Source organism: Pollicipes pollicipes, unplaced genomic scaffold, assembly GCF_011947565.3.
Source record: "Pollicipes pollicipes isolate AB1234 unplaced genomic scaffold, Ppol_2.1 Scaffold_7231;HRSCAF=8579_pilon_pilon_pilon, whole genome shotgun sequence".
NCBI lineage: Eukaryota > Metazoa > Arthropoda > Thecostraca > Pollicipedomorpha > Pollicipedidae > Pollicipes > Pollicipes pollicipes.
The window spans coordinates 42,185,365-42,196,914 of NW_023597034.1; the positions used below are offsets into that span (position 1 = coordinate 42,185,365).

At 54.7% G+C, this 11,550-nt stretch overlaps 1 protein-coding gene across 1 annotated transcript; it reads right to left on the reverse strand.

Annotated features, from left to right (window-relative positions):
* Nucleotides 1–325: 325 nt before the first annotated feature.
* Nucleotides 326–10,278, reverse strand: LOC119110673 (60S ribosome subunit biogenesis protein NIP7 homolog). The gene is made up of 4 exons (XM_037234569.1): nucleotides 10,086–10,278; nucleotides 8,434–8,659; nucleotides 7,802–7,942; nucleotides 326–569 (listed from the first exon to the last, which is right to left on the reverse strand). Exons 1-4 carry the CDS (start codon nucleotides 10,139–10,141, stop codon nucleotides 450–452), a joined length of 543 nt encoding a protein of 180 aa, XP_037090464.1. The 5' UTR covers nucleotides 10,142–10,278; the 3' UTR covers nucleotides 326–449.
* Nucleotides 10,279–11,550: the final 1,272 nt, after the last annotated feature.

Here is an 11,550-nt window from a genome sequence, read left to right on the forward strand (position 1 = left end):
AACGTGAAGCAACGAGACTCCCTCGCATGTCTCTCGCATGTCCCTCACGTGTTCTCGCACGTCTCTCGCTTCTGCTACTTTTGGCCCTCAGCTATTGGATTTTGGAGAACGATTCCCTTCGACCACTGATACCACCGCACTAAGGTTTTTCGGAGTCATTTTAGTTCTACCAATTCATCAATACAAATAGCCAGGCAGATGCGCGACACCGAAGTCGCGACCCACTCTCCCCGCGTCACAGCAGCGCACAAAACTAAGTCAAGCATCTATACGGGGAGCTCGAGCCCGTAGCATCACTTCTTCCCCGGATGTGGAACACACAGGCCATCACCGGCGACGACAAATGTATTGGGCACAAATACTGGAACAATCGACCACCGAGGAGTCGCGGCCGGCCGCGGCCGATCCAGTGACGTCACAGAGCAGGCGGCTGCCGGCAGGGTCGGCGGCTAGGTGAGCGTGTCCTCGCTGCGGATGTACTGTCCGATGTCGGCCTGGTGGAAGACGACGATGGCCGTCGGGTCGGCGTGCCGGCACTCGGCCGTCGACTTGGCCCCCGCGCCGAAGCCCTGCCCAGACAGCGGCGGAGGCGTCAGGTGGCCGGCCGCGGGCCCGGGAGCAGCGCACGGTCAGGCGGCCGCCAGCCGTCAGTTTGGAAGCAGGGGAAGTCGGAGACGAGTCGTGGATCAGGCAGCAGGGGACGAGCCAGAGATGGTGGGCCATGGATCAGGGAGCAGGGGACGAGCCAGGGATGGTGGACTATGGACCAGCGAGCGTGCATCGAGTCATGAACGACGTCTCGTAGATCAAGGAGCGTGGGATGAGGCACAGAAAGCGTGTCAGGAATGGAGGACTAGCGGCCGAGACAGACACTGACAATCACGTATTCGACACTGACAGTCACGTATTCAACACTGAAGCATCGTAAAAGAAGCATCGCGCCCGGACAGATGTCACGAATCGCGGGTCAGGGGCTATGAGTCACCGATCGGAGCCGAGGGCCAGTCAGATGCGGGGAGGTACAGGACCGACGGCGTTGGCGCTGACCGGTTTGGACAGACAGTGACGGGGCGGAAGGGAACGGCCGGACTACCAGACTCGGTATCAGGACAATCATCACCGAGGGCGCGGTGAGCGCATGGGTGAAATGTGAAATTGTGGATAACCAGTAAGGATCTGACATGATGTATGCTGGGGGTGGAACGACGAAACACTGCTGAAAGCAGACAACGCAGGGACACAAATCATGGTCAAAAAGGCCAAGGAGAACAACACGAAGGAAACCATATATGGATCGCACAGTCCCCGTCGGGATACGGGAACCGAACCCCGCGGAGCTCCTGATAGGGTTGCCAGTTGTGGGATTAGAGGGACAAACTAAACCAATTTGTGTAATACCGGTTGATGTAGCATGCACGGAGTCACGGCGCAGTACTGTACTCAAATGTCAACACCGCGGGGACATTTCATAGCGTCAGCACAGGAGAACAGGCTCGTCCGTAGCGGATGGGGGCCGAGTTCCAGACGGCCCCCGGCGGCCGGCAGTAACATTTACGTCGCGAGGAGTACGGAGCTGTCTGTAATCCCGCCACGAGGCTGGTTAATGAAGGAAGCAGTAACTACGCCACCGACATCAGAACGAAATGTTCTACGTAGCGAGCTAAGCTCCTCGGCAGCCGTCGTTTCAGTGCGAGGGCGAGGGCAGGGTGATGCCCGCATATAGGTCAAGGTTAATACGAGGAAAAGCGGGTTCGTAAAAATGCTGTGAAACACTGACCGCCGCGAAACCACTCAGAAGCGGGAGATACTTCAACGCGTCGGCCGTATAGCATGTGCCAGTTCTGTAGCTTCTGACAGGTAAAGTTCGTGCAAGTCATCAACACGTGCGGAATGCACTGCCATTTCTGTTCCACCACACGTCATCGACGCTTAAGGAATTGCCGGTCACCCGTGGCCTTGGCACGATACCGACGCTGCAACAAACTCCCTCGTCAAATGCGGCGCCCGCGCGGCCAGACGACCGTCTGAGGACGAGTCTAAACAGGGCTCAAGCGGATGCATCCGTGACCCCGGGTCAGCTTCGTGTCAATGAAAAGGCGCTACGCCAATGGAGTCATTTCCTCCGGTGCGCTGCCAGCGACACAGGCATCCGGGAGGCTGGCGGCAGGCCACGGCTGCCGGGCGGACGGCGAGGCTTTCGCGGCCCGACCCGCGGGGCCCGCCGGCGCACAGTCACGAGCAGTGCGGTCACGAGCGGCGCGCCTCACGCCGCGGCGGAGGGCCGGGCGGGCCGCGCGGCCGCGCAGGCTCGCGTGACGCGCTCGCTCCGGACGCCGGCGCTCTGGTACGCGCCGGCTTGCGGGGATTTGTGGAGGGAGTGCTGGGGGATGGACTGCTCGTGTCGTGTTCTGAGAAAGGACGGGCGTGGACCCGCTCCGGCCAAATGTGCCGCAGAAGCCCCGTTCTTCTGGAGGACAATGTGACTCGAGGCAAACATACACTTCTGAAACGACACAGAAACCAGCGAGGCCGTTCGTGGCAATAAGTCATTCGTGGCCACCTTGGTGGCTGCAGTGGGGGCGGACTTTCCCAGCCCGACTCCAACATAAGACTAGCCGCTGAGCGGTGTTCCTGTCTCAGCAGACGCTACATGATCAATGGAAGTCATGACGACACGCGCACCTCATCCGCTCGTGAGAGCCACTTTCTCCCCGCGCGGACGCGCCGAGCACCGGGCAGATCGTCGGCGCACGTGGTGCCCATGCACGGCACACGCGTCCGATCTCTTCGGTGTGCGGTGGGAAAGTGATGTCCGGCTAATTAGGGTGATCGGCTCTCGTGCGGCCGCGCCGCCGCCAGGCCGTGCTGGCGGCCAGCGGAGACGGGCGTGTTGGGCCGCTACGAGTGCACGCGACCCACAGCTGGTGCCGGCCCGGCTGAGGCGGTGGCAGGCCTGTACGCGGGAGAGCCGTGCTTGACCCCAGGCTGACGCCATTTCCGCTGGATGTTGAGGTGGTCACCACAGCCTCGGCGCACTGGGCAAGGTCCATATCGACCAACCTGATTAAACGGGCTTTTAGCTGGAGCCACACAATTTAACTGATTCATAAGATCCCAAAACGCCCAGGATTTATCAGAGCCATCCAAACCACCCGATCCATGTACGGCCATATACAGCGCAATCCTCCTCACACACACCAATCAGACTCAACTGATCCCTGTGAGCCTGCTTGACAAACCTACCTCGAATCAAGCATATCTAAGTCAACCGGTGGGCATGGGCCCATCTGAATACTAATCATGATTAACCTAATTAGTCAGAATAATAATAAGCCCACCAGACAAAAGTAACTCCCAGACGAACGGCCAGAACAAACTGATCGACATCATATCGTGGGTGTGGTTCTCTGTCACACAAATCAGTTAAAGGGTCGTATACGTATCGGCCACGCCACGATACGAAGCGCGAGGAAGTTGGCTGAACAATAAGCGCTAACAAAGGCTGTGGTGACTGTAGCTCCACCTTCGGCTGGACGCGGGCGCAGCGGACCGCGAAGACAATACCATACTTTAGCAACACTCAACGCCTGAAATCGCGTGCGTACCGTCCAAAATGCCTGACATCGTGCGTGATTAAATACACCTCGCGTATTCAAGCACGTAAGTTCAGGTAGTCCCACGCACTGGTCGCCACACAACGCCGCGCCGGGTTCTGTAGCAAGCAGCAGTCCTCACACTGGTCGCCACACAACGCCACGCCAGGTTCTGTAGCAAGCAGCAGTCCTACACACTGGTCGCCCACACGATGCAACGCCGGGTTCTGTAGCAAGCAGCAGTCCTAGCACATGGTCGCACACGGATGACAGCCGGGTTCTGTAGCAAGCAGCAGTCCCTACACACTGGTCGCCACCACGACTTGCCACGCCACCAGGTTCTGTAGCAAGCAGCAGTCCTACACACTGGTCGCCACACACGCCACACCCGCAGGTTCTGTAGCAAGCATGCAGTCCTACACACTGGTCGCCACACAACGCCACGCCAGGTTCTGTAGCAAGCAGCAGTCCTACACACTGGTCGCCACACGATGCCACACCAGGTTCTGTAGCAAGCAGCAGTCCTACACACTGGTCGCCACACGATGCCACGCCAGGTTCTGTAGCAAGCTGCAGTCCTACACACTGGTCGCCACACGATGCCACACCGGGTTCTGTAGCAAGGCAGTCCTACACACTGGTCGCCACGACGCCACACCAGGTTCTGTAGCAAGCTGCAGTCCTACACACTGGTCGCCACACGATGCCACGCCGGGTTCTGTAGCAAGCTGCAGTCCTACACACTGGTCGCCACACAACGCCACGCCAGGTTCTGTAGCAAGCAGCAGTCCTACACACTGGTCGCCACACGATGCCACACCAGGTTCTGTAGCAAGCTGCAGTCCTACACACTGGTCGCCACACGATGCCACACCAGGTTCTGTAGCAAGCTGCAGTCCTACACACTGGTCGCCACACAACGCCACACCAGGTTCTGTAGCAAGCTGCAGTCCTACACACTGGTCGCCACACGATGCCACACCAGGTTCTGTAGCAAGCTGCAGTCCTACACACTGGTCGCCACACGATGCCACGCCGGGTTCTGTAGCAAGCTGCAGTCCTACACACTGGTCGCCACACAATGCCACGCCGGGTTCTGTAGCAAGCTGCAGTCCTACACACTGGTCGCCACACAACGCCACGCTAGGTTCTGTAGCAAGCAGCAGTCCTATGCACTAGTCGCAACATAACTAGCCAGCAGTAATCCACGTGCCAAATGATGTATTACGAGACAACCACCCCCAACCTGCACTCATACAATGCCTTAGACGCTTTGGCAAGTTCATCCAGCACCACACTGTATTTACTTTTGTATTCACTAAATTTTTCTTCCGTTCCAGGGCCGCCACCGGAATCCTGAGTGTGATTTCAGTCAACAAGCGTTGCCTCGACACTCGCTGATCACTGATGCTTAAGTTCAGCAAGAGCCGCCAATGTTAAGGTTTCGATATTACTACGAATCATTCACTAACATCGCAGCGGTGCCAAGCAAGCCATTCGCTGGAAGTCGTGGTTGCGGGCGTTTCAAAACTACGCCTGTCTCCGAAGCGATCGTCGCTGGGCATCAAGTTTACAGCTTTAATGGATTTGCGTTGGGTGCGGTTCGACATGTCCCACCACCTGCCATAACATTAATGGCGATGTCGAAACAAAACAACCAAAAAACCCACATCAGCCGCCATTGTCGCCACAGCCTCTCCGGAACATTTATCACCCGCCCACACAGCAGAAGACCAGCCGGCGGCCGGCCCACGTGTCGTGAACACGCTCCGAGCCGGCAGCCAGAGGGGATCACTGACGGGTTTCGCACCCGACAGCGGACGATGACTGCGCGGACACGGGCGGAGCTGTGTGACGTCAGGGGCTGTCTGGGACCCACCACGGCTGTGTGCTTCCACCAGCGGGACCTGAGCGGGTCAGCCCCGGCTGTGTGATCCCACCAGCGGGACCTGAGCGGGTCAGCCCCGGCTGTGTGATCCCACCAGCGGGACCTGAGCGGGTCAGCCCCGGCTGTGTGATACCACCAGCGGGACCTGAGCGGGTCAGCCCCGGCTGAGTGATCCCACCAGCGGGACCTGAGCGGGTCAGTACCGGCTGTGTGCTTCCACCAGCGAGACCTGAGCGGGTCAGCCCCGGCTGAGTGATCCCACCAGCGGGACCTGAGCGGGTCAGCACCGCCCCCAGCGGGCCTGCGAGCATGCGCCATTCTCCCGAAGGCGGAGGCGAATCTCTGGAGAACTGACAGGACAACTCGACTGCGGTCCGCAGCGATCCTGCGCTCCGCCACCGTTCAGTCCTCAGTTCAGACTGCACACCGGACCGCGGCTGGCCACTGAACACATGGAGAGCGCTACTGGCGAAGACCACGGCGTCTTCTCGAGGCAGATGGCATTGCACATTCTCGAGTGCAGATAACATGTGACGCACCGTCCCCGTGGTCCATTGCCCGGGTGGCGAACGCCTAACCTCCGGGGTGGCGCATTCCGTGGCTACGTACGCACATCACAAATTATTCGATCATAAGCAGCGTGCCATAGCGATGATAGGAATTTTTGGACACCTTATGTAAATAATGACAAATTAATGCATGAGTAGAAGCGATATGAGAATGCATTTGCACGTACTGAAAAATAACGAGAAAAATAAAACCACGCTCCGGACAATTTCCAATGCAGCCGCAAGGCAACGGATTCGTTCCTACAATGCAGCAGTTGCGACATGCACCCAGTGGGGTGTCCAGGGAGTCAATATGCGATTTGTGCTACCTGAATCTGGTTCATCGGCGGCCTCCGCGTGCAATTCGATGGCGCTCACCAGCTGCCCTTTAACCCCGAACCCAATCATTCGACCTGGCCGGCCCATTTGTTCAGCCCGTGGCGCTCAGATGCCGGGCTGACCCCAGCGCGCTCGCTGCTGATTGGTCCATTTTGGGGAACAGAAGGCCAACAGGCAGCGAATCCCAAGCCGAGGGTGTGATACCACGACAAATTATCGACATCCCTGCCAACCGTGTGACCGAATATTGAAACCCTGCTGGGTACGGTGTTCGTGCGTGAAAACGAAAAACGGATCAATAGGTGTCGCCACAAACAGCCCATAGATGGCGCCACAGCTTCTATTGCGTACTGAAAGGCCATGTAAACCGCTACGCTGCGGTCCCGAAAGCGTGAGAAGCACAAGGTTCGGACCGAGAGATGACGAAATCCCTTAGCGCGTTCAATGCACGGTACAAGCGTGGCGGGTATCACCCGTGACACGTGCCATTTCAAGACTTCAATCACAAACCAACAGGTGTTCTCGTGCGGCAATATGTGCCAAGGAATGGATCAAAGTAGCTGGCCAAAACACCTTTTAATTCTGGGCTCTACCTTGGTCTTTGTTCGAGTTCGGATCTTGATCATCTGGTTATTAAGGCAAGTACAAAGCGTAGATTATAAATTATGTCAAAGCCTGTAATTTCACTTCAATCAAACGCTAAGAACCGAAATTACAATGTAAGCCGTTTCTCGTTTCAAAACAGTGGACCACACCATGACGTCTACCGTGCTTAATTTACGAAGCCGAAGGCGTCAGCTTTAAAAAAAAGGCCAAGACGCCACACTATGCTTAAACTAGCCACTTGGTGATAGAAATTACTCTACATTCCTTATCGCGATTTCTTCAACTTCGGGCGCTTAAAACTAACACTCCTGTCTAAGATCACGTCCGTAATTGTAAACGCGTACGGATATACACCGCACCATGCGTTACTCGACTGATGGTGAACAACGCTCGAAAAAAACAAAACAAAAGAGTAATGCAACCGGGGTTACGAAGCGAAACCCTCCTTTCGCCTTTTGGAACAAGAACGAGGGTTTCTGACTTTAAGAAATACAAATTTCTAACGTGTCACCTTATCATAAGAAATACACGTCAGTGTTGGTGTGTTGCTTAGAGCGGTGTACCACGCATTTCCATACAGTTTCAGTCCCACATTGCGTCCGTCTAGGAGCCCGAACAAGTCTGCACCTCACATCGTCCCTCTCCGCGCCTAGTGCAACGCTGGCGGCATTCGCGTAGCACGTCCTATATTTGATGAGTGTTCGACCAGGCGGCATTACGTAAGCTTCACAGAGTCTCTGCAGCGGCAGCAGCCTCCTTCGCACCGTCCCCACCCTCACGCCGCTGTATCCTGGGGCGCCGCAGCCCCGCGCGGCCCGTCCACTCACCAGCGGCACGTCCTTCATGTTGTACACCACCACGCCCTGGTACTTGCTCGTGTTCTCCGTGATGCGGGCCAGGCCGGACTTGAGCACGTGGTGGCCGTATAGGAACTGCTGCTCAGCCGAGGCCTTTAGCCAGACCTTGTGCTGTTCACATGGAGAGGCGTGTCAAGCGGACGCACCGCGTGCGAGGCGCATACACTACGGCACTAGACAGGCCCCCGCAGCCAACACACGCACGCACGCTCGTACGCACGCACGCTCGCACGCTCGCTCGCTCGCACGCACGCACGCACGCACGCACGCACGCACGCACGCACGCATGCATGCATGCACGCACGCTCGCTTGCACGCACGCACGCACGCACGCACGCCCATTGGAATGTCTGCGTGTGCACGCCGGTATCTGTCAACAGCGTGCTTCAATGGGGCCACATGACATCAGGAGGCACACTTTGTGCACGTTAAGCATTGCACCCACTCTAGCCGACACTGAACACGGGCCCATTCAACAGCAGCGGGTCACACAGAGTGCGCAGGTCCTATCCGACGGGCGAGCGAGCGTCCACCGATCGGGACGGTGGGACCGGCTGGTGCTACAACGCGCCACGCGCGCGCGCTTTCACCGCGCTCCTCACCTGAGCGTACGGCGCCAGAAACTCGAGCGCCGTCACGTGCAGGTGGAACTTGCCACTCTTGGTGAACTTGCCGAAGCAGGTGCCGATGGAGATGAGCGCGTGGCGCGGGAAGCTGAGCGCGTGCCGCATCAGCGTCTCGGACATGTAGTACACGCGGTCCTTGTGCAGGCGGAAGCAGTAGAGGCCATCTGGCCGCTCCAGGAGCAGCCGAATGTTCTCACCAATGCTGGGGAGGCGCGGCTCACAGCGTCAGTGAGGCGAAGTTAGGGTATGTGGTGGTACTACATGCTGGTGATGCAACTGGGGTGGGAATGGTATCTGGGAAAGAGCATGTTTTCTTGGTGTAGCTATGATGAATGTGCTTGATTGCTTGAGATGGTATGGACCCAAAATAAGTGTGCAGCACCAAAGCTAAAAACCTTACAGGCTGTGAAAACTTGCATATCTGTTCCAACTGGCCTGAACCATAAAATACATGCTGGCCAGAAGCTTGACATGGCTGGATAACACTGTCTGCTGAGCCCCAGAATCCTGTGGCTCAGTGGACAGTGTTATCCATACCTGCTCCATACCTGATCCCTGTGACCTGGGATCAGGTATGGTGACAAATGAATAGTTCTACCACAGAAGCATTGCATCCAACACACGTTTTTATATTATATGTAGTAGCCTAACAAGCCTACAAGACTTAAATGTTAACACATGTCCCTACAGTATATGTAGTGCTCTAACAAGTCTACAATAAATAAATTTTAGCCAAGTTTGTACTGAATCACACATTTCAAATTTGGGCCATTCACAACCCTGAAGTACAAAAACACCAACCTGCATCAAGTCAGTTCAAACACTATTCTGGACTGCCAAGATCTGCACCAGGCTTTAAGCAATATTCCTCAAACTTTTTGCAAGTCACAAAATTTAATGTTACCCCAAATTAATCACGAGGGGAACCAGAGATATCAGATCATCTTGAATTGAATTGGAGACATGAAAGCAGGGACTTGAAAATTTTGATGATTGTCATGGTGCCAGAAAACAATGGATTTGTTCATCCAAAATTACATATGCAATAGTGTGCATTCAACAAGTGACCAAAATGGACTACACTCATATTCAAGTACTGAAAATATTGGCACAGAGCTTCAATCTATCACTTCAAATTCTGAGGGCACAGCAAGGCTGCATGGTCAATGCTTGAACCGGCAAAAGCCTATCCAAAACATGACTGTTTTCCCACAATCTCCAAACTTCCTACATGGGTGAACAGCAGGTGACACACTATAGCCTCAGCACCTATGTGTGTGGTAAAGCAGTGATAACATTGCTGCCAACTTTCAGTCAGTGAGGGGGATGGCAGGAAGCATGTGCACCACATGGGCTTGGGTTTGGTCACACACATACATTGTGTGCTTATCACTGTTGCACATTTTCCTCCAAACTGTGCACACAAAATTGATAAATGACTAGTTGAAGGGAACTGGCACTAACAGTTTTATTACATAATGGAGATGTTCAAAGTACAGATAGGATACACTAAACATGCAGGCAGATAGGAAAATACACGGAGACAGATGTTTAAAATTTCATAATACATCACAGGATCCACCTCAACCACAGTGCTCAAAAACCGCCATGAAGCGTACTGTACTTACTATCGCGCCACTTTCTCAAAAAACGTCTTGGTCTCATCTGCAGTCAGTGGCCTCATCCTGGAAGCTAAATCTTATTGCAAATTCAATCGTTTTATGCGTAGTCGAAAACGCGGGAGTTCACGTAACGCCCTAGGTCAGGCACGGGCGGCAAAAACACGCGTTGCGCGAACGCATGCACGCTTAAAGCTAACGCGGATCGGCTTCTTGATTAAATTCACGTTTTGTATCATAAGCGCCATAAACGAGCCAAGCATTTCGTGGCCCAGAGTGACCTTAAAAGACGGATATATACGAATGACAAACTCATATGAGATATATACATAAGTAGCCCCCTTGGAATCTACAACGACCGATTGATTATATAAAATCTAGATCAGGGGAGCACAACTGGCGATTCAAGATAAGGCAAATTACCTGAAAAAACGCAAAGTTAACTCACAAGTTGCGAAATCAGACAACTCACCTCGAAAGTGTCTGCTGTTGAGGTAAAATCTGCTTTCCTGGAGCACGGATGTACGTAAACCGAATCCGGTTTTTCACTGATGGATCTGCTCATAGTGGCCAGGTAGGAGCAGCAGACGTGGGTCTGGAGTGATGATTCACCGGACGCCTTCCAGACGGTGTACGGTGTTGTCTGCTGAAAGAATGCGCTATCAAACAAAGGCTGTTGCGACATACGACGCAACGATATGCATAGACTCCAAGGCATCGCTGCAGACCCCTCAGCGACTCGATGGTTTCAACCAACCGAGAGTGGATGACATCCATAACAGAATGCGTTCACTACCCCCAGACAAGCATGTGACCTTTCTGTGCATACCGGGACATTACGGCATTGCGGGAAGTGTTCCTGCCAACACACTTGCGAACGAAAGATGCCTTCTACGAACACGCAACAACAAATCCGGTAGAACACGCAAGTGCCCCTGGCATTGGGTGACGTACTTCAATTAACTGAAGTCCGTTTTGCTTGGTATTTGCAGAATCGGTGGGATGTGTTTTGCATGTTAGCCGTACATGCATCGAATCAAAACGCATAGTCCAACCATGGCTGACGTATCATCAGAATAGGCAGGGAGAAGTGGTCTTGGCGCGTTTGAGATGCGGCTACATTCGTCTCACCCACAGTTACCTATTCAGTCGCGCACCGCCGGCCCGCGAGACTTGTAATGTCCGGCTTCCGGTAGAACACGCATTGGTTGGATGCAGAGGCGAATCCTGAGGGCAGGCCACGGGCTATGCCCCCACCTTGAGTCCCGAAAGGGTCCATAGCCGGCCAAACAGGTGCAGATTTTGTAACACGAAACGCAACAATATTGGACGTCCTCGGGCTCCCAGGCGACCAGGAACAGCCGTAAGCAAAAGTGATTTGCCGCCGAGTAGCCAGTATATATTTATTGAAAAAGTTATCAATGAGGAATTCTTAAGCCCCGTTACGCTGTCAAGGGGCCTTTTGCCGTTACCG

What these genes read in the sequence shown, in the direction of transcription:
- LOC119110673 (XM_037234569.1), bottom strand. Translation starts at nt 10,141, where the DNA reads ATGAGGCCACTGACTGCAGATGAGACCAAGACGTTTTTTGAGAAAGTG. An exon ending in TTTGAGAAAGTGGCGCGATA is followed by an intron (nt 8,660 to 10,085) that starts GTAAGTACAGTA and finishes GCGCCTCCCCAG; the next exon opens with CATTGGTGAGAACATTCGGC. An exon ending in ACATGAAGGACGTGCCGCTG is followed by an intron (nt 570 to 7,801) that starts GTGAGTGGACGG and finishes CTGTCTGGGCAG; the next exon opens with GGCTTCGGCGCGGGGGCCAA.